The sequence below is a fragment of the Larimichthys crocea genome, chromosome XVIII, assembly GCF_000972845.2.
Source record: "Larimichthys crocea isolate SSNF chromosome XVIII, L_crocea_2.0, whole genome shotgun sequence".
Classification (NCBI taxonomy): Eukaryota; Metazoa; Chordata; class Actinopteri; family Sciaenidae; genus Larimichthys; species Larimichthys crocea.
The window spans coordinates 15,654,688-15,681,540 of NC_040028.1; the positions used below are offsets into that span (position 1 = coordinate 15,654,688).

Genomic DNA, 26,853 nt, shown 5'->3' on the forward strand with positions numbered 1-26,853 from the left:
ATCTTATTATCTTAACAACGTGACTGGTTCAGGTGACAATGTAGGCTAAATATTTGTACCGCTCTACCTGCTCAATACACATCAAAATATTCACTATGAATTACTCTGAGTAGTGATTGAAAGACAGCTGCCGCCGAGGATCCCCCGTAGCCTCGCTTTATCAGAAGGCAGGAGTGTTACTGCTGTGTCTGACAGATGAGTGGGACTTTGAGTGCTTAGCTGGCTCACAGACACAAGTTTCATTGACATTTCAGTAGAACGACTTGCTCAACGAACAAGGCATCGGAAGTGCTGACAGGCGCATCACGGGCTGCAGGGAGAGAGAAGACAGGAAGAGACAGAGAAAGAAACAAAGAGAGACTGACATGCCTGTATAATCTTTGTTGCTCACTTGCTACCCATCCTCTCGTTGTAGCTCTGCAGATGATGAGAACTTTGTCAGCATCCTCATTGCAGGACTTGCCATCTTTCGGACAACGGGGGAACACTCGACTTCAGGTTCCCTCTGAGGAAAACCCTCCTCTCAATCACAATTCTGTCTCAGTGATGCTGCATGTCACCCTGCAGGCCTCTCATTCGCTGCTCATAGTCTGATGTGTGCCAGTCGTAACAGTTCAACATGGCGGAACAACAGCAAGGTATGAGATATACGCTGTTGAAGGTGCATGAAATCTTGTTGCTGTTCTTGTGGACACTGCACATGAGGAAATACAAAACAAAAAATGAATTGGTGTTTGAGTCCCTTTGAGACACCCTAACCCGAATCCACAAAATCCTCCACATCCCTTATTTATCTCTCTGATAGAAACAACTTTTTTTCTAAGTCGATTTAAACCTCCAAGTCAACCCTCAAACCCAAGTAAGCTATGTAATACATTCAGATTCATTTACTCTTCTGTGACTGCACCTTTTGACTCTCATGGGGCAGTGCAAAGTTGTTTTTTTGCAGCTCAGCAGAAACTTCCCCCGCATTTTACTGCTCAATATATGCCTTTAATCTATAGCAACCAGGAAAGGTTGCCATGTCAATGCGCTTTATTCGCCACACAGCACCACCGTTTTCGGATGAATTCATGAAATCAAATTGGAATATTCCAAATTGAAAAAAAATAAGTTCACCAGCTCAAAGAGCAAAATCCGAGAACTGCCTGGTCTGGCACTGCACATCCAACATATTAGGCTGAAATGATTGTAAATGAATTGATAGTCAGTCGACAGAAAATAAATCAAGTTAAACTTTTCTCTGTTTTGCACAGGAGTTAAAGATGGAACGTATCTGGATGATTTATATATATATATATATAAAAATATATATATATTATATATATCTATTATATATTATTCTATTTATTATATATTGTCTACATGTGTTATCTGTTTCGCTGGATCTATTATATTATATATATTATATATATATATATATATATATATATATATACTATATCTTGGCGCTACCATGTGGTTTCCTGCCTCTTGCTCCTGGGGCAATAAAATTGGCAAAGGCGCGGATCATCAGTGGACCTGAGCAGGCTGATGACACCTGGGAGCTCAAACAAGCCACCTTTAATGGCACTACCTGTCAATCAAAGCAGCCAGCTGTTAATTATGCATAACTTTAAGCCTTAATATAATTTGAACGGGTGAATTCTATACAATTCAGATCAGTTACAGTTGTCATGATCAGGATTGCTACAGAGACAGAAACTGTTTTGTACCAGGCTGTAAACTGTTTATTTCTGCTGTGAAGTTGGACATTTTAACATGGGGATTATGGAGACGTAGTCGTTCAAGGAATTGCAGGTGTTGGCACTTCACTTCATAGCCATAGATTGTTTGTTTTTTGTATCATTCTACTGAACACATTTGATTTAAATTGCTATTTCCAAACTTTCAACCAAACAATTCAAAAGATATTGAAAATACGACTGTACCGAATGATTATTTTCACATTGAATTCATCTGCTGGTTATTCTACTCGAATAAACAATTAACTTAAAAATAAATCTGGAATTGTTGTACAAGATATCATTATTTGTTTTGTTTGTCAAAACCCAGCTGATGAAATTCAGCTGGAACAAACACTGTGTTTCTATGTACTGTATGTTTTAACTGTAACAGTTATAGTGATCTGATTAGCTACTGTAGCTCAGTGTTAAACCACAGCTGGCTATAGTGAGTAACACGGACCAACTTATTCTAATCCCGGGTATTTAAGCTAAAAAAAAAAAAAGAAAATCAAAGGCTTTAATATTTCTCTTGCGAGCTCTGCCAAAATAGGCAAGCCATGCTGCAGGCACAATATGCCACAAAGAAGAAGAGCCAAGTTGTTTGTCTAAACTGTTTTCGCGAGAAATGAAGGTTAACGGTAAAAAGGCTGTTATATTTCGACCTCCGTTCAATAAAGGACTGAGGTTTGCCCGTTAAGTGGCCTTGGCTATGAGGATTTCAGGACAATATCTTTACACTTCTCCTGCTGGCATTTCACGCGAAAACACACTTCCAAACACATTGATCTTGCCTCACAGGGAGACTTTACGGTACCTGCTTCCCATTACTCACATAGGCTTATTCCTCTGACAAGTCTCAGGGAAAACACACCGGATTGGCCGCTAGTCATGACGAAAAAGCTTAGTGGAGGTAAATTTGTGGGCAGTGCGGGAGAACGCCCGTTTCAAACATGCACTGCACTCAGAGAGGGAGATTTACCGTCTGTGCTCATCTACTGGCCTCTCTGTTTGTCCTGTCTCCAGTGGCTGACTGAAGCCTTGCTCACCCAACAAAAACACTGTCAGAGATAGCTCGGCGAGGCATGAAATTGATTTTGTATTAACAAACAGGGGATCTGTTTCTCTCATACTGTTAATCAAATCATTTCGAGGAATGAGGGGAAGATGAGAGTAAAATCATTAACTTCAACAGTAAATCAGGTTCACTGCCAACCTGTTGTCCCATTAACCCTGAAACCTGTTCAATAGCTAATTAAGGCAATTACTTCAGGCATGACACGCCAGTTAATCATGAATGACTAGCCCATTTATAGTGGTGGCTTCATTACCATTGGCAGCACTCACTGATTGCCCTCCTCATCTCTCGACACACACACACACACACACACAGAAAATGCTGAGGATAAACGTGTCTGTTGGTCTGTCTTCAACTCACTCCCATTACAAAGCTTTGCTGGAATGGAAATATCAAAACGGCGCACTGCAAGTTTGTGTTTAGATTCCTGATCCATCAGGTTTCATCTGTGATGAACCGGCTTCAAATTTTATAATGTGGTTGTGATATTGATCCTGATGTTTCTAAAGCAGCTGACATAGAGAGATGACAGGAAACGAGCAACAAGATTAGATTGTGAAGCTCGTGTGGTGGATGGCTAATCTAAAGATCAGCAAAAAACGTGGATCATCGGTGGACCTGAGGTGCTGGGTGGGTGGTTGGGTGCTCACAACAGGCTACGTGTAACGCACCCCCTGTGGATCAAGCGGGCCACGCTTTGTAAAATATGTATAACTTTAAGCCTGAATATAATCTGTGAAGTTCTGTGAAGTTGTGACATTTTCATATGGGGGCTTATGGAGATTGACTCGTTCTGTATCCAGCGTCAAGTGGTCGTTTGAGGAACTGCAGTTTTTGGCACTTCAACATAGACTTCGTCTGCACTACAGTCACAGCAACTTAAATATAGCAATTGGCCAGAGGGTGACATCAGAATAAAGATTATTGCAGTCTTGGTGAATAATGGTTGATCACCATTCCTTTCCAGAAAGAGGAGCCCTAAAGTGTTCAAAGAAAAGAAATAAATAAATAATCATTATTGTATTATGAAATGAACCAAGAATCCTTTATATCAAATATATGTAATGAAAAATAAAGACAAGAAAGTTTTGACAAAATTCAGATTCAACCAATTAATTCAGCTCCCGATGTGCTAATGTTATTTGGTGTCAATGACACATAAAGGGTGTAATGTCACAATGTGTTTAATGAAAACGGGGTTTAAAGGTGTGAAGAGAACGGGACCAAGGTTTTTTTTGACCGAGCCCTTTGTCTCTGTCTGTCTGGAGCTGTCCGCGGTGCTGAACAAGACTTCAGTCGCTCTCTAACAGCGTGATCAGTGTGCTCTGACACCAACCTTGTCAGCAGTTCCCATTCCATCCCGCTTGAGGGACTGACTCTGACAGATAGCGGCGCTGAGGGAGGCCCTTGTAGTGAACTGTCCTGAGTGGGAGTATTGATTTTCCTGTTTGTCTCCCCTGACTGCGGCAAGGTGAAGGCTGGCTGAAATGACTCCCTCAGCTCTGTGGCCCATTCCTCTCACCTCCCCGCGGTTTCGTATATAAGGACAAACTATACTGTCGCCCGATTCCATATGTGCCGGGGCATCTGCTGCAGAGTTTTCAAGCTGGTCAAAGGCCGCTCATCCTCACGCTGTTAAATGTCACTCTCTCCCCTCCACTGCACATCAATAACTGGCCCTGGCTCTGCAGGACACCACTCTTTGGTTGTTCCATTTCCATTTGCAGCCATGAATATAAATGACCTATGGATGACCTGCCACTCTTGTCAACACAAGGGGAAATTCATTCTGCTACTGTTCCACTGAGCTGAGGCCTCCAAATATTGGGTGACATTAAAATGCTGCACTGTATATTTCCCTGTAGCTCTGACATAAAAAAAAAAAAGCATAAAGCTCACCTCGGATGCACACTGCTGGCACAGCTTTGACTTTGATCTACTTTCACCAGACAACGTAGCAGACAAATTCATTGCTGCGATTGCAAGTGCGGTGCGCTAATTAAAAAAACAGCAGCGGTTACCCTCGCTTAGACGTTGTTTGTCGTCTTTAACGCCGCAGAACACAGCCGCTCATCAAAGCCGTGTACAAACAGGCGTCTCTTTGCTCTAATTTATCAAGCATCAGTGCTATGGTATGGTCCTGAGGAGTGGAGAGAGGGGTGTGTGTGTGTGTGTGTGTGCGGTTCTGCGCCTCTGCGTTTTAAACAGTCACACCAGGAATCAGACATGTAACCTCACCGGGTCACACTTTGCATTTCAATGCGAATGCAAATCTGATACATCCTGTGCAAACATGTCCATAGTGCAGCTTTTAATATCTAAGTCACACCACGTGCTGCAGATGGCAACAGATTAAAAGGAGAATAGAGAGCGCGGTGTGGTGTTAATTAACACGCTGAATAAAACCCAGTGAACTTATCAACTTGAATGTCTGAATCAACACACGTGTATAGACTCAAAGGTAAGTGCAACAGTCAGTTAAACAACAAACCTCGTGTGCTCGCTGCTGACCATTTTCCACTAATCGTACTTCAGGAAAAGGTCAAGCGCTGCCATACAGAAGCACACTAATTCACAGCTTTTATACACAGCCTCCCACTGGGAAAACCATTATCATTGCTAATGTTAGTTGTTAGAGGGGTGGGAGTGCACCCCTGTACACGGGGCTCCTGCTACAATAAACAGGGAACATGCTGAGTGGAGCTGTGTGAGAAAGTTTAAAACTCTTTTTCTGACAAACAGGGCACACACGATCACGTATATAAAGCGTGAGCTGTTCTGAGTAATTGTCACGGATTCGTCTGTCTTAGTGAGCGAACAAAACACTTCCCTGCGGATAATGACGGTGTCTGTGCATGCACAGAACTCTCTAACGCGTGCACTGGTTCAACCAAGCTGAACAACAAAAAAAAGCACCAATAAAAAGCCGTTGTACCTTAATAACCCAGTGTCAGTGAAGGGAGCAGCTCACGGAGTGGAAGGTTAGAGGGCTCCACCTGTGCTTAGAGAACCAGTGTACCAATGTGTGACCTTTGTTCGATCTCAAACAAGGTTGCCAACACTTTTAGCAGCATTCATTGTTTGTTTGTGTCTGGCATCCCTCATCGAAAATAGAATTTATTGCATTTCGACACATTAATCCGCACTTTGACACATCCTCTTTGTATGGAATATGTCCAGAAATAATACACCTAAGAGTTATAGGTAGAAAAAAAGTCAAAGAAACTACATCACTCCATTATAAAGCTGATTAAATCTCCTTCTTCAATCGTTCAATCAGTGAATATAAGTACATGGTTCAGCTTCAACTTATGCTGGCTTAGCCAATTAGATCATTATTTCACTCCATCATCCTCCCTCTTAACCACTAACGATGTTGAGTTAGACACTGAGGTATGAGCTTATGATAGTTGTCGAACAAGAAAACACATCTGTACGTCAGTTCTGCCACGAAGCGCGTTAAGACATGATTGTCTTTAAGACACAACATATCAGCAACTTCACATCATTTTGTTGGTTTAATGAATCATTTGCTGGACTGTGACAATACAGAAGCAACTGTGCTCCCCCCAAAAGGGGCGTGGCTTTAGCTGTGACACCCATGAGTCTCTGGGCTCTATTGTCTAGTGTGCAGCACCGAAACTCACTCCTCATTAATTTCAATGCGACTACTGTGCTGGTACCCCAGATGTGTCAATGCAGTCGGCATGAAAGCTCTGCATGGTTGTTTGACAAAAAAGTTGAAGTTGCCTGAACTTGTCCAACAACCCGATGTAACATCATCTAGGAAGGCTGCTGTGTTGGCGGGGGGCTCGTTTTAAGTTTTAACACAGCCGGGGCTGTTGTGGGTCTGGATGCCTTGGGCTTAGCTGGATGCACTGCACAAGGCTGTAACATTGGCTGAAGTAAAAAAAAAAAAAAAGCAAAGAAGGGCTTTCTAAGGACTAATCCTAAAGTCTCTTCCTCTCTGTTCTTTGCCTCTTACTTTTTCTTTGGAACATCCCCCCTTTTTACAGAGAAAATGGATGTGGTAGCACTCAACAATGCTGCTTTTCGTGGACCTGGATGGATTGCATGTAAGCGAGGAGATTGGTTTCAGTGTTCCCCGTGGACTGAAGCCTTTGGTGTTTGGTGATAAATGCCTCCTGTGTGGTAATACAGTGTGATTAACGGACACAGCCCAGAGGCTGATCCCTCCTCTCCCTCCTCACCACACCTGAATCAATCATCTACATGGAAAGGCCACAGTCTTGCGCTGGAACAGCTGCTTAGAGCTCGGCTCTCTCCTTTTCTCACTTTAGGAGAGAGCAGAGATGGCTGTAGGACTCACTTTGAAACACGGCAAATACAAATAGATCAAGCACTGTTTGTTCATGCGCGCGTCATTGAGCAGGTATGCAATTTGAAAAACAATCTACCCTAATTAGCTTACAGACTCTTTTTAATTAACGTGAGCTCTGAGGAAGAATCCACAAAAAAAAAAACAAAGTAACCTGACCACCGATATTTAAGGAGGAAATCATAAATCACTACAAGACATCCCAGTGGGACATTGATAACTTCTGAAATTGCATATCTGTTTTTCCTCTGCCTTAATAATTTCTTGCCAGATTCTCTATAACTCTGTTGAAACAGATACAGTAAGACCTTGGAAAGAATATTTTACATGCATATTTTAACAGTTAAATATCTAAACATATAAACGTCCGATACAGAATGAATACATCCATCTGTTCTTGCAATGCAGAGGCGAGTAAGTCGAATTCAAAAGAGTAATTTGGCTCCACGCCGTGCAGGCTACATGATCAGATTTTATATTAGGGCCGACATTAAAAGAAAAAGAAAAAAAGTAAAGAAAAAAGGCTGCGGCAGCAGTTTTACAAATAGCCATGAAACCATATCATTGGAGGGGAGATTATGGCAGTGGCATAAGCAGTCAAATCAATCGCTGAGTATTTCTGTGAAAGTCGATAGAGGATCCAGGTTAGGCCCATTAGTCATGTTGGCACCCTGCATTGCATTCCCGGGCCTAAAAACGACCCTGCAACTTCTCTGCAACATTGTTGCCAAAAAAAGCTCCCAGCTCACCCGCACTGGCTTTTATAACGACTTGAATGAATGCTCATTTTTTGTCATATGGCATTAATATGCTTGGCTTTATAATCTGCTTCTTTATGTTAATTCATATGTAATGCACAAAAGGAAGCACTCAAAGACACTTCAAATTGTTTCTCCCTCTGTAATTTATTATGATTCACAGACGTGCCTGTGAAGAAAATTCCCTCCAGTGTTCGGACAATTTCCTCTCATCACCCTTGAAACGGAAGTAAACAGAGTCCCATCTCGGAGTCCAAACATGAGAGGGGGAGGCCTACACAGAATGATGAATGAACCAAAGTCCACTCTCTCCATTGCAGAATGGGACTGGTGAGTTAAGTTAAGTGATCCCCTGGATTTGCGAGTGGGATTTAAGGCTCTGTTTTGTAGCCATTCATCTGGCACCTCAAGAGGACTGACTCACATCGAGGGACATTGGATTCCTATGATGAGGTTGATGTGCTGTATCACAACACGTGCTGGGACATAATGCTATTTGTTCCACACCAGCACTCGGTGATGCCACAAGATGTTACTCTACTCTCTTGTGCTGTGCTGTTGTTAGGACATTGGCTTTTCAATCCATACTTATTATACTGTGGCCTGGGATCCAATTTATACTGCGATATTGTAGGTGGGTGTGAACAGGAATTGATCTAAAGAGGGAAATCCTTTTCCAGTGGGAAATAAACTATTGTTCAGTCCGCATGGCACACAACAAAACACATCATATCTGATGTTGTCTGCATTTCTACTATATACAAATATAATTCCAGATGGCTCTAAAGTTGTTTCCTCGTGTAATCAATATGAAACATTGTTTCAAAAGATTAATACTCTATAATATGTTTAAATCATAGACTGAACATTAATGAAAACAAGTGTCAGTCCTTAATTATGTGCGCTGCTGATCAAATGTCTATAGTGACTTTGCAAAATAAAACGGGACCAGGCACCTATTTATAAATGCAGGAATTTAAGAAGCAATCTGGACTGCAATCTGTTCAGTGAGATTATTCAGATCTGTCTCACAGTGAGTCTGAGTGATGCCACAGAACGGGAAAGAAGCAGAAGACACCAGCGCTAACGACCTCAGTGATTGAACATTACCATTTTTATTACATGCTACCCATACATGTCATGGTGTGTCTTAGAAGTGCACCTCAATGCACTTTTTCCCCTGCAGTGAAGTCATTCTGAAGTGCAGTCCTTGTGCACGAGCCCCACAACAACATCAAAACATCCAGAACCTTATCCCACCGAGCCAAGCAGAAGACGTCGGGGTGGCTCGCTCTTGCAAACGGAGATTAGTCTGTGTGAAGGTGACTCTACCTGTGCTTACACTTTAAGTGTGCCAGGTGCTCAGTCAACCACTGAATCCAAATTGGGGAGAAGTGTGAGGGAGGCAGGCTCAGCTCGCCTCCCCACAGTATAACTTACCTGTCACCAGCTCGCCCCAGATAAGGACAGATGACCTTTCTCCAGGTTGTTATAATAAATCAACTTCCAGAGGCAGTTATTCCTAGCACGGCCCTCTCGTCAGGCCTTACAGGTATCAATTGAGAAATACCACAGCCAGGCACCTCTGCTGTCACTGTTGGACAACACACAGGCAAGAAGGAAATTCCCTAATTTCTGCTCAATTAACAAGCTTAACCATGTCTGCCTTGTTTACATGATTGTTTAACATATTTATTGCCTCTATTTTCCATGTTTCTGTGCCGTAATTCTTGGAACTGAAGCTATATACCCCCCCCAAAAATGTACGATTTAATTAGAATATAAAGTATACATTCAAATGGCTTTAAAATCTGCCCCTTAAAGCTGGTTAAAACTCTAAATCTTCTTGCAACACAGCATAAAAAAGCTGTAGCAGTTGTAAAAAGCCAGTGTCTTCAAAGCAATGTTCACGGACTTGCTGATCAGGCAGCTTTTGATCAGCAAACACTAAAGAATTTATGGTAAAAAATCTTCGAGTTTTTGCACAATTACTTTTTTATGGACTGTTTATAGTACAGACAAACTAGAATGTTCTTTTCTCAATTAGAGGGAATACGGAGCCAAAGTTAATTGCTCCTCTGATAATAGGAGCATTTGAACGGCTCAGCCACCAAACAGGCCTCTCGGGGACATTAAACACAGAATCTCTGAATCACCGCACCAGCTGACTCATTCTCATCACACTGATGACTACATTTAACTAAATCAGTATGAGGTGCTTTGCCTCTCTTCTTTTTACTTCAGTCTAGGGGGTAATCTCACGCTGATCAAAAGCTGACTGGTAAGCTGGAGTTCAGCTCTGTGACAGCACGTCTGGGGATCTGAGAGTTCATGATGGCACACTGTTCAAAATTTAAGGTATTCATCATATGATGACATGGATCGAATTAAGAAAACAGCAGATTCTTCTCCATTACTTTCAGCGAGGAAACTGGGAAATAAACAGGTGCTACATTGCAATGCCTCAAACAACATTTCTAACCACAGGATCCTGAAAACTGTGACTGAAGGACGAGGGTCTTTGCCTGCCACTCGACCGAATGCCACCCTTTAATCAGGCTATAAGAGCTGAATCAGACGATTGGAGATTCATATTTGCCGGACCAGCAAGTATTTGACAGCAGCCTCAGAGACGCTGCAAGCCCGCACTGGCGAGCTGCACGACTTTCATTACCTAGAGTGGCTTTTAGAGAAAGACGGTAAGCTCCATCCGTACTACATCTCAAACAGTTCCAAGCCAAATGGACAAATATCCAGCTGAAACACATGCAAAGCTTTTCCTTCCTTTTCTTTTCTTTTTTTGTCACCGAATGCTAAGACTGCAAAGGCCTATATGGGTTCAGTTATTCAATCAATGTGCACCGAGAATAGTGTGTGAGGACAATTCAGTCCTCCCTGTTTGGTGCATCATGTATCAAGCAGCAGATTTCAGCATAGAACTGGGACACTAATCCCATTTTTAATAGAAGAGACATCACATGGAAATATATATATATATAATCTTCCTAAAAGTGATTAAAAACTTCTGAAAACTGGGTACACTCACACAAAGTCCGACACGTCTTCAGATAAGCATTGTGTCATAAAATATGAATTACACAGAAGACACCAGAGTCAATGGCAAAGATTATTTTAAGTCTAACCCAGGCTATATTTGAACTCCTAACTTTTAATTCAAAACTTCTGAATCATTTCCTTTTTTTTTTTTTTTTACTTCAAAGTATTATTTCACATTTCACTGAAAGGACCAGTGTGTCGGGTTTCGTGACTTCTAATGGTGCGGTTGATAATTACAAACCCTTTACCTCACCTTTTCCTTCTTACCGTGAAGGAAGGTTGCCAAGAAACATCTTGGCCACTTGCCCAGTGTTTACTTAATCCACTCTGGGCTACTGTAGAAAAACGGCAGTTCAACATAGCGCACTCTGCGGAAGAGGACCTGTGGCACCTGTCGATATAAAAGGCTCATTGTAAGGTAACAAAAAAAATACTATTCCTTATTTTCAGGTGATTATACGCTCATGAAAATGAAAAATATATTCTATTTCTGCCACATCCTGTAAATAGAGCCCCCTAAATCTAACACTGGGCCTTTAAAGGTATGATAACTAACTTTTTGGCCACTTGAGGGCAGTACAACAAGAAAGAATTACGTATTTATGCATCCAATCAGAGCTTCTCTCCTTTTTTCCCTACATCATAATTTTTAATATACTGTAAAAAAAAAACGCTTTACCACATGTTTCAAAGTAATATACAGCAAATGTAAGTTAATCTGAAATTTGAGCTACTCTTTAAAAGTTAAAGAAGAAAGGCGCAGATTTAAATTCAGGTGGCGTAGTACAGCAACCATTTTAAGTATTCCATTTCATTGCTTCTCCTCCTCAGACTTCATCGGTTTTATTGGTATCAAACCTTTTAACCTGACATGGTTAATTTAAGCCTAACATCTCCTTCTTGCCCTCACCCCTTCACTGGGATATCTGTGAACTATTGCAAGAGTAAGAGAATTTAAAAAAGGGTTTGGGTATTAGGAATGCAAATTAGTAAAAGAAATGTAATAATTAAAATAGAAAATGGGCAGTCAGCTTCATAATTTTGAGAATACTGGCTGCTATACACGTAAGTTTTACTTGAAAATGAAACATTCCCTGTTTTCTTCTGCATTGTCTCATTTGAATAATATTCAGTGACTTCCTTGACTGTTTCATTTTCTCCGTCATGACGGTGAACAAGTGCTTGACATATGCTTTTGCACTCTCTGCTGAGGTAACATTTAATTATCAAACCAACTGTATTGCTGCTCAGGCCTGCCAGCAATGACGACTTGAATTAATGACACATGAAAAGCAATCTTCGCGCCCTGGAAGTCCAAGGCCTGCAAGGACACCCACAGCTGCACACATAATAAACATCCCATCACTGTGATGAGCACTTTGCCTCCTACATCTAAAAATACGACCAGAACTGTAAACCTGCTCAATTCTCCTCCTTCAGGTTCATCTGTGTCCGGAGGGCATCCATTACGTTGCCGTGTGTGTCACAGTGTGTCATTGAGGTCCTGTGCTTTCACTTTTTCACTAAGTAAGAGGCTTCAGAGTACACAGGAGAAAAGTCTATAAAGTGGAACAAGAAAATTTATCAATTTACTGTTATTACCGTGTCCAATTTAAGTTTCACATGTGTGCCACTCTCTGTAGCTTTACATATATTACCAATTTTCCAATATTCCTGATACATATTATCATTATTTTGAAGTCAGTCTGAAGTGAAATATCTGACTCTTAACCTGCTAAATGCCCAACTATGTTACTCAGCTGCTATGCCCTATAGTGCTGTGCAGGTAGTGCTTTTTAGAGCTCTTTCGCTGAAAACAGCTGTTATGGAGCAGTTGCGGTATGGACAGCTGAACAATGACCTGGAACTCGCTACAGAACTTCGTAAAGCAGAGGGAAGCTGTAGATACAGCTCATAATGCTAATGATATGCGGGTTCATCACGCCGAGCAACGGCGCTCACAATACAAAAATGGAAATGTATATAACTCCGTGAACTCCATCTGATGAATAACACATAATTAAAAAATCTCCACGAGAGATGCTCCAGGTAAGATTGTTTTCTCAACCGCCATTTACAAGGTCAAGAATGAACTTTAACCGTCAACTATATAGTTGTAAATTGAGAACAACAATAAATTGAATTGCCTGGATACCATATGACAACAAAAGAAAAGAATCTACATTAGCTTTGGCAGAATGTAAAATACAACAGCATTCTGCAAGTTCAAGTTCATTTGGGTCAGGGTTGGTAATGACTCATGACTCCCACACTCTGTTTTAGGGAGAAGCCCATTGGTAGATTTCATGCGCAGATAATAAATAGAGTGAGCCATGCACGGTTCAGTGGTCAGAGCTGTAAATGGTAACGATCACGCTGTAATTGCAGCCCTTTCTGCATCACTTATTATGAATAAAATATGATGTAGGGTGTTATTCATCCATGGATTAGGGCACATCATCAGTGTCCCAGGTAAGTAATAACAGTCCATTACTACTCCTGTAGAGTTGGTGTAGAGATTAAGGGAATGTGAATATGTTATCGTTATGACTGGTGGGAAAGAAAACACATACTGTATGCGGGAGGTTGAATAGTTTTGCAGTGCCACAGAATCAGTAGGTGAGATACACATTCAGTAGCTTCCCGTTCTGTAATAAAGTCACTTGATGAATAAAGAATGATCTCAGCCAAGCAGATAATTCTGATAAAGTATGGCTATCCATTAGCTGAGCTAGAGTAACCATTAATGGTAATACTGGTGATAATTAACAGACTGGAACAGAACAACATTACGGCATAATGCACACAGGACCTTTCCTTCACCTTCCAGATGACTGACAGCAATTATGCGTGTGCTCACTCTAGCCCTTAAATAAAAAATGTGCAGCCATTTTTTTTGTTCTTTAATTATTGTCGTTTGTTCTTAAAGCAACATTGTGTGACTTTTCTACCATAAAATTACAGATCTGAAATCATTTTGTTGCTACACTGACTTGTAATCAAATGAATGGTGTGTTATTCCCACTGTGTGCCCTGTATGCTCTTTTCTTACACCAAGTAACTTTGTGCCCTGGGTACGATCTCCCGCAAGATGTAATGAGAAGTACGGCTACTCCACAGGTTTTCAGGTATGCAGATGGGGAACGAAGCTGGTGTCATGCCAGAACAGGAGCTGGGGAAGTAGGCAATATAACTGGGCTCAGCAGCTTCTATAGACATAATGACGAAGAGACTAAGGAAGACATTGATGGAGGAAGCTAAGAATAGAGTGCCTGAGCTGCCAGACAAGAGTAAATCTGGGAATGACTTTTAGTCATTGGTGAGAGCTTCATGAAATAAAAGCCTGAAAGACAGACGCCAAACTGGGCTGGCATATTAGCTGGCTCCTATGTCTTGTGTTGTTGACCTTGCTTGATAATTAGGCGTAAGTAATATAATCATAACAAATGCATGTGTACAGCTGTCCATACTTAAAACAACATTGCATTTTGAAACTGGGGGTGCTAAAACACAAAGATACCAATTTCTATGTAATGTTGCTTTAAGAATATACATATACCCTAACCCCGCTTTTAATTCCACATAACACAAAAACCTTAAGCACAGTGTGCCTAAACATCCTTATCCAGAATTACAGCAAAGGATATCCTGTCATTAAATCTCACACACATCTCTCTCTGTCTCGCTCTCTCTCTCTCTCTCTCTCACTTTCTGTGTTTCATCAAAGGAGAGTATCGAACAGTCTCCGTACTGCACTCCTGTTTTGGCTTCGGTCTCTTTGTACTTCTGAACTGAGCATTCATTATGCATAAGCAACAAGAAGGCTGCTAATGAAGATTTCATAACTGATAAAAAAAAAACTGCGACATCAGCATATGCATATAATTATGAGGCCACAGTCAGAAGACGGATAACGAAGCTGTACATGTTTATCAAAAGACACGTTAAATGCTGAAAAAGAAATGTATATTCATTATTTTGGTTTGAATATTGTTTATATCTTCATGTGCATGTTTGTGGCTTTTATACAAGGAAAATAAATTCATGTACCTGCTAAATATGTAGCAAATGGATAAGGCATGAACCAAACTGGGGCCTCTGGGGACATAATTACACAAACAAGTAAATGTACTTACTTTAACACTACATGTATGTACATGTACAAGTCAATTATATTTGTATTTCCAACAACAAATTGAATTTTCTTAAATGCGTAATGGCAAAATGTATTTTGGAAAAGAGCTGAAGGCACAGAAACACAGATAACATGCTTGTTTGCAATTACTAACAATTACACTCATACTCACACATTCTCCAGAGTGAAATGGGAATAGATAGATACTGTATGTGCTTACTACCGGACTTTCACACATACATTTCAGCTAATAGCCTTTGAATATTTTAGCTTTGTGATTAACTGTATGTTTACCTCCATGGCTGAGAAGTAAAACCAACGCACAAGTGCCAAAACCTGCAATTCTTTGGCGGCCACTTGAATCTGACTACAAAACAACTCAATCTCCATAAGCCCCAATATTAAAATGTCCAACTTCACAGCAGAAATAAACACGCTTACAGCCCGGTTAAAAAAACAGTTTTAGTCTCTGTAGCCAATATTACTGTTCATGGTAAATATGCTAGGGGTGATTATGATGATTATTTTCAAATTATGTTCACCCTCTGAGATCTGATCATTGATATAACCCCAGATGGTTGAGGCTTAAAGTCTGTGTAAAGTAAGAATAAATATGTGTTCTGAGTTTGCCAGACCAAAAAAGAAAGTGTTATTAACCACACAGCCAAATTTGAATGATTAAAAACATCAACAAGTTTATGAAATTGGGTGTCAAAATCAGGTAAAAATTAGCTGTATTCTCAGCTCCAGGACTGTGTCTGCTGAAGGCACCGAAGCCACGCCCACTCATGGGAGCAGTCATGCAGCAATTTTGAAGTGACTAAAACGTGTCAGAAATTTCAGAAAATGACATGACTAACTTTGCAACACTCTGAGTGAGATGAATCAATCACTATCTCTCTGCCAGTGGTGCAGGGGTATTCTCAGGGTGGCCTCAGCGTGTCATCGTGCCGCCCTTTAAGGACCGCCCACAAAATCCTGGATTTAACTTCTAACTCCACGTTTCATTAATATATAGTTGAAAGTCTTTTCACATGTTTTCAGCGACAATTTTCCAAAATATTCAATGTATTTTGAAAGACATCTCAGAATTTCCATTACACAGACTTTAAAGACATGCATAATCAAGAGCATGTCCGCTTTGATTGCCAGGTGGGTACAGGTGGGTTATTTATTCTTATTGGTGGGTGGTGTGGTAGGCTGCTACACATTTGCAGGGATAAATTAAGGTCTACTGAATTCAACTGAATGAAATTTCAGGAGTCAAATTGTTTCTATCCACACAAAAACCAAAGCCATTTCTCCTTGGCTCCATGACCTAACTTTTTGCCCCAATTTAACTGAAATGTGTTTTGTAGTATTTGAGATATGTTGTAATTAACAGGCAGAGAAACAAACTGCAACCTCCATGGCACAGGTAATAAAGAGACTTTGAAGAATTTAATATAAAAACGAATGTCTGTAATGAATTCAGATTCACTAGTAATGAGATGGCTCTTGACTCTTCAAAAAAAATCAGCATAATAGAAAAAAAGTAATAACACTGATAAAACAATCAGACAAAGCACAAAGAGACAAGATTCAGTTCAGTTCTACACAAATTCAAAGGCTGACCATTAAATGTCACCAAACTACTGCATGAAGATTTTTTTTGCAAGCTTAAGAAATTCTCATTACTCTTAATCCAGTTGACAAACCTCGTCTTGCTCTGTACATGCATACTGTGAGACATGCTGACATTTTTAACAGCAGCATCAGTCACATTATGCAGCAAAAAGGATGCTTTGTTCATTTTTATATCAAGAAAACATCCAGCTCCCACCCGAATGTTTCAATACATGTCAACCACCTGTGAAAGCTTTTGTTATATTACATTTTCAGTGGAGCTGTGAGTGATTCAAGCTATGAAGAAGAATGTGGAATAAATCAAAATTTTAGAGTAGAATAAGTGGTTACTTGTTTGTCTTCATCTCCTCTTGGTTTGAACCTAAAAACACACCAAGTTCACACACTGGGCATCAAGAAGATGTCGTATAAAACTCTTGAGGTGTCACCTCAACTCAAGAAGCAGGCTCTCTATCTGTTGTATGAATGGTAATGTGCATGCATGAATGTTTTTGTGTTCTGGCTGAGTGACCTTGTGCGTGGAACGAGCTTCCTTTGATGCGTGACAAAGGCTTCATTTGGCTTTTCTGTTATTAAGTCTGCACAATATCTTAATTGGTTGTCGTCATAATTATGAGAACGGATAATTTGATGAACAAATATTTAACTGCATTATAACCTTTATACCTTTATCTATTCATTAGTATATCAGGGAACTTTTCAAGTGAAAAAGGTGTCACTAGTATTTGCTCAAATCCATATTTTCTGGGGTTATTTAATTTAAATGATGCATACATTTATACATGAACAGCCCTGACTCTCGCATTTTATTCAAGTTTAATGTATGCTTCACTGTAGGGGCTTCAGGCTGTATATTTGATAATCAAATGTCCTGTCAGACCTGCAGCCATAACAATAAATCTGTGTTATTGTTTTTTTTAATCTCAGTGACAGATGTTCTGACTGCACCAGGATGGAAACCGAAGGTAGGATATTGTGGTGCGAAACTGAATTTCATTTCACCTGAAAGCAACAGAAAATATTTCTCTGATACTGAACAACAACAGCACATACAATACATGCAAATAATTTACTCAGCCCTTCCTTTTATGCAAGTACAATTTTAAAATCAGCTCTTTGTTTTGTGACCTGGTGTCTACCCCAGTTATTCCTGACCAAACAGTTATCTAATAAGCATGTAACAATCACAGATAAGTCCAGCAGCTCTCTTCTGTGTAGGCCTCTGAAAACGCCTGAGAGGACAAAAGCAATCCAGCTCAATGAGCCATATTCATTCAGCAGACATGACGCTCTCCGCAAAGCAACTTAAGAGGACTGCACTTATGGGTATATTTCTCCAAAAAGCCTCTGAAGAGAGGCAGGCCTGTCTGCTCCACTTCTCCCGTGACTGACAGCACACTCCAGGGGAGTCACGCCGCAAGACACGCACACTGATCCAGTCTGACACGCCTGACCTTTCCTGGGCCGCACGGCTGGCTCACCACGTACCTCGCCCTGCCCGCCTGAAAAGGCCACACGATGCCATGCAGGCATGTGCCATCGCCGCCCACCTCGGGCCCCTCCATCTTGAGAGGTGAATGCCCGAGACTGTGCTGAGACAGCCACTCAATCAGAGAGGCTCTCAACCACGAAACAAGGGTATGCCATCTGAATTTGGCAGTGATATACAACTGGTATTCCCCATTGCACCCTTAAACGGAGTAAAGACTTTATTAGGAATTATTTTACTGTGCAATGAAGCTTTTTTTTTACTTTAACTTTCTACCATTTGGGATTTTTTAATTAAGGCATTGCTCATACACAAAATGATTATGAAGACAAAATTTGCATAATACTATTAGTCATTTCACTTAGTGAATGTGCCTTGTGCAGTGGCTGGTTAGTGGAGGGGGCTAGGGTGGGTCTAACATAGTGTGTGTCTGCCAACAGTCTTGGTTAAGGCAGAATCATCTCAGAATAGATGTTGCGGGAGTCCACTGAAGAACAAGGGAGGAGAGAGCACTGTAAGTGCACAATAGATGCTGCAGCTGTGATTTGAAGAGCTGTCGCAACCAGTGAGCACTTTCCCGAGTAAAGGAAATATTTGGTAAAGCAGAAATAAATCATGTGGTCATGTACTTCAGTGTGAGATTGTATTTTTCAAAACAGAGAGAGAGAGAGAAGAAAATTCTCCAGTTCAAAAATTCAAGACATTTGGTCGATGGTGCACATGTGGAGGTGTCTATGAGGATATATAACTGGTTAATAGATTTTTAATGTGCTATTTCAATGCATGACTTAAAATGTAAGTGCAATCTAAACCATGAATGACTCCGGAAACACTAACTGCATTGAAAAACACACACAGCCATTCACACACACACACACACACACACACACATATTGCTCATGCGGTGACTAGTTCATTAGATTTCACCTGCCTTTAGTAAGTGTACTGCATCTCTCTCATATTAAAACAAGCAATTGCAACCGCAGCCCGAAAAATTATTGGAGAGTCAGTCCTGAGATAAGTACAACAAATGTAAAGACTCTGTGTGGTACAACAGTAGTGCACTGGTTCTGTGGGCTCAAAGGCACTTAGACACACCACACAAGACAAAGGCCAAGGGTGCAGGGAGAGAGGAGAGAGGTCAGGTTTGAGTACGATGCACCCAACTTCATCTTTATCGACAGAAATGGATATACCTCATTCACAAGGAATGATATTTCAGCATAGCAGAATCAGTCTTCGCCCCTTTCTTACTTTACTTTTCTCATTATGTGCAATTAGAGCTGTGATCCGGTGACAATGAAATGGCCACAGGAGCGCTAGGACTGCAGGCTGACAAACAACATCATTTCAGCTGTGAAAAGGGACTTCTGTAAATGGTTCAGAACTGTATAGGTTAATGGCACAGATCGGGAGAATAGCAGCACCGACACAACTGGACCAAAACGAGTTCAATGTGATGTAAAAACACAAAGGACACAACACAATTCATACGTCTGAATGTCAAACAACAAGTGAGAGACTATTCTTCTTCTTCATCTTTGACTACACGCTGATGACTGGAGCTCTGTTGATCACTCCACCCATCCTCATCCCATCCATCACTGCTCACTTTTAGGAATATTTCAATTTAAGGTTTATCATGGGGCTCTAGTGGTTCTGGGGCCACAAAAAGAATATATTTTTAATGCATGTTTGTACACACTGGTGGTCTGAGGACCACAGGGGCTTGTCATTGACTCATGCACACACACACACACACACACACACACACACACACACACACACACACACACACACACACACACACACTGCCACACAGCAGGAATCAACATGAGGGGCATTTATTTATACCTTTTATTCCTCTGGGCTTCCTTCTTATCCATTATGACGGGCACACAGTTCGTAAGCTCGGTCCAGTCTGCATGCAGTCCGCAGCTCCAGCCAGTGGAGAACCGGGAGAAGAGCCAGGACTCCTCTTTCCCTGGTCGGTGACATGTGCACTTCTTCTGCCCGGGCTTGCAGTCGCACGGTTGCTCCAAGCGAATATTCCTCACCAAGTGTCTCCCGAAAGTGGTCCCTCCGGTCTTCTGGATGTGCAGAAACACTATCACGTCGTCCCCTTTGATATTGAACTCCACGTGTCTGTCGAGGTCTCTTTCGGTGAAGTTGAATTTGGACGGTACTTTAGCAGGGCTGTCATCCTCCAGGTCTTGATCTCTGTAGAAATCATCGCTGTCCTGGTACGGGGTTGAAAGCAGGCTCACCCCTCTTAATTTCTCCCCAGACTTAAAGTGGCACGAATTGCTGCCAGCGGGACATATGTACTGGTAACCTATCATAACAAAAAGAACAGCTAAAATAGGAACCAAGATGAGCTTACTGGATCTATCATCCATCATATCAAGATAGTGTCTTCATTCCATTACCGTGAATAATAAGCAGCACCCATGGGATCAGTATTCCTCCAGACTAAAGGTGCATATTCTTTAAGTGCCACATGTTGATCGGATTAAACACCCTCCGAGGACAAAAAGACCAAGTCAGCCTTTTTTTGTTTGTTTCTGAAGCACTGCACGCCTTGTCTAAAGTCAAGAGTCATGGCATTCAAAATTTCTGCATGTCCAACTTCTTAAGCCGGCGTAGAGCTGTATCCGTGCACGCCGACGACTTCCATGCTCCGGTATCAAGTTGAAAATGAAGCTGATGAGAGTTTTTTAGTTTCACAGCTTCTTTGTTGCTGATCCCAGTATAAATCACAATGTCTGTGCTTCAATCCGATGATGGACTTCTTCTTTCAGCAGAGATGTCTGCACGGCTCGGACTGTTGGGCTGCATCCTCCGGCAGCATCCTATACAGCAGCAGCATCCTTGGCGGGTTGAGGCGGTCTGACTGACTGTGCTGAAGCAGTGCTTTCTGAGAGGATGCTGCTGCTGCTGCTGCTGCTGCTGCATCCGAGCAGACAAATATACGTTGTGCATCCCGTCCATCCCATAATCTCGTTTTAACACAGTGCAAAGCTAGAAGCCCACACCCGGACACTGAAGTGAGACAACATGCAGATTTAAGCACATAAAAAAAAATACCAAATCCGATGTAACTTTTTTTTTTGAAGCGCATTCATCCGAGTGTGACCTTTGATGATTAAAGCGACAGCACTATCCCTCTGTATAGTCTTTAAATAGCCCAATTCCATATCTGATATCTGCTCATAAGACTGTTTTAAAAGTGAAACAGCTGCTTTCTCTGCAGCAAATACAGGATGCATATAAAATATTGGTGCATTGGCTGACTGGCATGTGAGGCATTTAGAGGAAATAATTCAAATTAAATGAAGATATGTTGCAAATATCAATTTAATAATGTACAATAAAATGAGAATCCTATGTGCATTTTTTTTAAACCAATAAGCAAATGAAGAAAAAAAAACATATAAATAAGGCTGTGAAGTCAAATTGAGTTTAAAGGAGAACTCCACCCAAACACAGGAGGATCAGTTTACCGATAATGTGAAGCATTACTCAGCCTGAACGGTCTGTGGCTCTGGAGGGAGCTTTCCAAAGACTGCAGAAGCTACCCAGTTGTTATTATTTTGGCCTTGAGCTTGGAAATCTCGGGTTTTGTAAAGCCTGTTTCACAAAAATGGGCTCATGGAGTTCCAAAAAAGTGAGCTTTTACAAGGAAGGCAGGGTTTATGGAGTTGTCTAATGTGGAGATTGTAGGATTAACAGTTATTAGATTACATGTCAGGATATCTCAGCCTGATTTCTCTCACAAATACACAATCTTTATAGAAGTTTTATACTAATGTAATAATATTCTAATGATTGGTCTAACATAGTTTAATCTCTCACAATAATAATATGATTATATCTCCACTTACTGGGGAGACTGATGCCCTTTGTAGCCCTTTGCAGGACTTTCTGTGACAGTGTGGTGGCACGTCTATTATTATATGCAGTTGTCTGCCAGAGAGGGGGAAGCACAGAGGGGGACAGAAAAAGACTCAACAAACTGGTCAAGAGGGCCAGCTCTGTGGGGGAGGAGGTGTGATGAACATCTCCTCTTACCTCCTGCATGAGACTGTGCAGACCCAGCAGCTCTTTCAGCAACAGACTGCTACTCCCACCATGTAAGAAGGAGCTCTGCCACAGGTCCTTCATTCCAACAGCTGTCAGACTCTCAAGTATGACGTCATGGCTTTTTTTCCCAATATATTTCTTATTTACGAGTAATTTCAAGGTACAATCAACCTTACGTATATGTATGGAAGCCCTAAACGGTCATACATTCATACATTTCCTCCCTTTTTTCTCATAACAAGTTAATTTCATTTGTTTTGAAATAACAAATGTTGTTATCCTGGGATAAAGGGATAATTTTCTTGAGATAGCAAAATTTAGTTTTCCCGACATGACAACATTAATTCGAGATTTCGAAAAAAAACAACAACAAAAGGTCTAGTATATATTAAGTCATTACAGGAAACATCATTCAGTGTAGCAATGTCAGAGGAGCAGAAGAATGTTGCAACTGCAATAATTGATAATAATACTAATAATGACGATAATTATAATTAATTATTGAAAATTAATCATTGAAATTAAATAGTCAATATCTTGGGAAAACTAACTGTTGTCTCGGGTAACAACATTTATTATTTCGATGTAATGACATAAATTATTTGAGATCTTGAGAACACATATGACATTAACTCGTTGTCACAAGAAAATGGAGGAAATAAAGTCTATGAATGTTCGCTATTAAATTATGTAAAAAGAAAAAATAAATAAATAGAACTATACACTTTTATAGAAATAAGAAATGGACCTAGAAATAGAGCTAAAAAAAACATATGCAACTAAATTAGGCTGTAGAAAAATGAATGACTCACAGGATTGTAGTTCAAGTTGAATCGAGACTTGTGGTAGAAAACGTCCAGAAAACAGTGACACTGAGTGTGAAGTTGTCAGTTTGTGTATAGATGATACATCCTTTATTTATCACATATCAAACCATTGTGACCTTTACCTTGTAAATTTATCTTTAAAGGCTTCACTTTCTCTATTCATCTGTGGTTACTTCCGTCCTTGTGCTACTTCAACAATCTCTTATCTAATCCTATTAAATATTGTATACATCTCTAACTGTTTTAAAAAAAAACTTTATTGAAAGAACAAACAAACAAATAAAGAATTCAGTCATACTAGTTCACATTGTACAATAGTAACATAGCACATTACATGATAGTATAGTAAGGATCAAAAGGGAAAAGCATGAAAACAGAAAAGCAAAAATAAAACTTAGATGTGACAAACTTGTAATCTTATAAAGTTCTAGTTATAACTGTTTAACTGGCAGGTTATTGGTTGAAAATATCTGCATAAATATTCATTATAGATAGACATTTCTTATTAGTAATTACCTTAAAAGATTTCAATCAAAAATAGCTTAAATGATGGTGATGAATCTTGAAATTTACATACAAACATTTATGGATGTGAAATTTCCCTAATAAAATATAGAGGTTGACAATAATACATAGTTTCTTTTCTTTGTATTCAAAGTATAAGTAATAATGTTTTTTTTCCCTCAATGCTGATTTTATGTTTTGTACACATCTCTGACTGTCTGGAATAACAATTTTCAACAAAGAGTTTAAAATAAGTCAATTTGCGGATGATACGTCCATCTTCCTAAAAGATAAATCAATGGTAGACAAAACTCTCAGCATTGTCTTATTCTTTTCTAAAGCATCTGGATTATCTCTTAATATTAAAAAATGTGAACTATTTCCCATTCACACAAGCTCTGACTTCTCTATTGCCTCAATTAAAATTGAATCATAAAAATATCTAGGGTTAACGATAACTAAAAACTTGATCAGAAGAGAAGATACCAATATTTCTAACCATATTTTGGACATGAAGAAATCACTTAGCCATTGGTTAACCAGAGACCTCACTATTTTTGGCAGAACCATCCTATCTAAAGCTGGAGGTATTTACAAACTGATCTATCCCTGCTACTCCTTTTACATCTCCTTGAAAAACTTGAATAAAGCTAATACAATTATTTTTCAATTTTTATGGAGAAATAAAACCCAACTACATTAAAAGGTCTCAGGAATATGACAAAGGTGGCATCAGTGCACCACCTGATCATGTTGTTCAATTTTCTTTTCTTTTTTATTTCATTTATACCTTGCAGTTATTATTTATATCATGGTCACTTACTTTTGTTAATATTATATTATATTATGGTCACTACTCTTGCAATAATCCTATTATTTGTATCATGGTCACTTTCTTTGCAATATTTCTTTACATTACAATACTCTTTTTATATGTCGTGCCACTTTTATCCTCAGTACTTGTCCTGTCTTTTTGAAGGTTGATTGTTTTTTGTGTTTTTTGCGTAGGTTATAGATATTTCTGTCTGTTCATTGTGTATTTTCTGCATTTTCTACTTTTTTTGTAGTGTATGCTACACTTTTCTTGCTGCTGTAACAGGTAAATTTCCCCGTGGTGGGATGAATAAAGTATATCTAATCTAATCTAATCTAATCTAAATTTCTAGTTAGTGTTCGTGCATCGCTGTGAAACTAACTAACTAACTTAAACTCTTTGCAATATTTCTTACACTATGACACTATGATCACTTTACACTACAAGACTCTTTATACCTCATGCCACTTTTTATCCTCAGTTTTTCGTGTTTATTATGTAGGTTATAGATATTTCTGTCTGTTTATTGTGTTTTTTTGCCTTTTCTACTTTTTTTGTAGTGTATGCTACACTTTCCTTGCTGCTGTAACAAGTAAATTTCCCCATGGTGGGATGAATAAAGTATATCTAATCTAATCTAATCTAATCTAATCTAATCTAATCTAATCTAATCTAAGTTTCTAGTTGGTGTTTGTGCATCGCTGTGAAACTAACTAACTAATTTAAACTTTTTGCAATATTTCTTACACTATGACACTATGGTCACTTTACATTACAAGACTCTTTATATATCATGCCACTTTTTATCCTCAGTTTTTGCATGTTTATTGTAGGTTATAGATATTTCTGTCTGTTTGCCTTTTCTATTTTTTTCTAATTCTGTAGTGTATGCTACACTTTTCTTGCTGCTGTAACAGGTAAATTTCCCCGTGGTAGGATGAATAAAGTATATCTAATCTAATCTAATCTAATCTAATCTAATCTAATCTAATCTAAGTTTCTAGTTGGTGTTCGTGCATCGCTGTGAAACTAACTAACTAACTTAAACTCTTTGCAATATTTCTTACACTATGGTCACTTTACATTACAAGACTCTTTATATATCATGCCACTTTTTATCATCAGTTTTTGCATGTTTATTGTGTAGGTTATAGATAGTTCTGTCTGTTTATTGTGTTTGTTTGCCTTTTCTACTTTTTTCTAATTCTGTAGTGTGTGCTACACTTTTCCTGCTGCTGTAACAAGTAAACTTCCCCGTGGTGGGATGAAAGTATGGAGTATGGGATGGAAGTATATCTATATCTAAATCTAAATCTAAATCTAAAGCTCCAAAATTTGAATCTATGGTTGGTACCTTCAGAATTAATTGGATAAAATCTTACCTGTCACAACTGGACTCCATGTGGTTTCACATATCTAGGTCTTTGTTTGGACTTTGAAAAGTGATTTGGATGTGAACAGGATCCAGATTGAGCTGTCTAATTTCCATAAACGCACACACACACACACACACACACACACACACACACACACACTGTGATGACGACACGCTGCAGTGTGTGTTTGTGTGTTTGTGTGTTTGGTGGGAAACCGTTTTGAGCTGCTCTTTAGCTGTCTACGGCTGTGCCAGAACAAATCACAACTTCACCACCGGGTTTTCTCAAACTTTAAACTCTCTGTCACTACATGTTTCCGTGTGAACACGTTGAACAAACATCGCTTTAAATAACCAACCGTCGTGTTTAATTTTAAACGTAACGGTCGTGTCACACTCGAATAACGGTCAGCGCGAGACACCAACGTCAACGCCGGTTAGTAGCTACACGGGCTGCTAGCTGCTTAAAATACCGACCTGACTTCGCTTTGTATGGAAACGGACAGCATCTCCAACAGGGTGAGATATATATATATATATTTCTATATTTATATCATATAAGTTATATAATGTGCAACACTGTACACACGGTTATGTATGTCTAATGGGAGCGGTGGTGTAGTAGGCTGTGTAACGTACCGCGTTCAATCACGGCGAGCTTGCTGTTTACTTAATGCTAAGTTAACTGGTTGTCCCTTTAACGTTATTTAAATTTATTTTATAAGTTGTATTCATACACAACAGTCGACGTGGTTTTCTCTTGTTGTTCGTCTCTTCTACAAGTTTTTCAGACTTTTTTTTATGTGTGTTTTTCATGTAACGTAGGTGATAACTTAAGAGTAACTACGTGGCACTGACTTCTCAAAAGGAAAGCTGTGCTGACTGACTGCTTTTTTGTGTCATTGTAGGTTCATGTTACGTCGAGCCGGAGATAATGAGGAAGGTTATTGTGCTGTCACTGTCACTGCTGCTGCTCAACATTCATCATGTCATATCGGCACCCAAAGGCGTCACTGCCAGTCTAAAAGCAAAGTGGAACATGAC

At 39.8% G+C, this 26,853-nt stretch overlaps 2 protein-coding genes across 2 annotated transcripts in view; one reads left to right on the forward strand and one right to left on the reverse strand.

The window, feature by feature from the left end:
• Window positions 1-20,940, reverse strand: part of hs6st3b (heparan sulfate 6-O-sulfotransferase 3b) — a 60,786-nt gene extending 39,846 nt beyond the window's left edge. Inside the window, exon 1 of the mRNA XM_010735589.3 lies at window positions 20,061-20,940. Coding sequence (XP_010733891.2) covers window positions 20,061-20,608 — 548 coding nt within the window. The 5' untranslated portion in view covers window positions 20,609-20,940. The remainder of the gene's footprint in view (window positions 1-20,060) is intronic.
• A 5,076-nt stretch (window positions 20,941-26,016) lies between these two features.
• The window catches only part of uggt2 (UDP-glucose glycoprotein glucosyltransferase 2), a 37,422-nt gene continuing 36,585 nt past the window's right edge, over window positions 26,017-26,853 (forward strand). Inside the window, exons 1-2 of the mRNA XM_027291234.1 lie at window positions 26,017-26,328; window positions 26,718-26,848. Coding sequence (XP_027147035.1) covers window positions 26,744-26,848 — 105 coding nt within the window. The 5' untranslated portion in view covers window positions 26,017-26,328; window positions 26,718-26,743. The remainder of the gene's footprint in view (window positions 26,329-26,717; window positions 26,849-26,853) is intronic.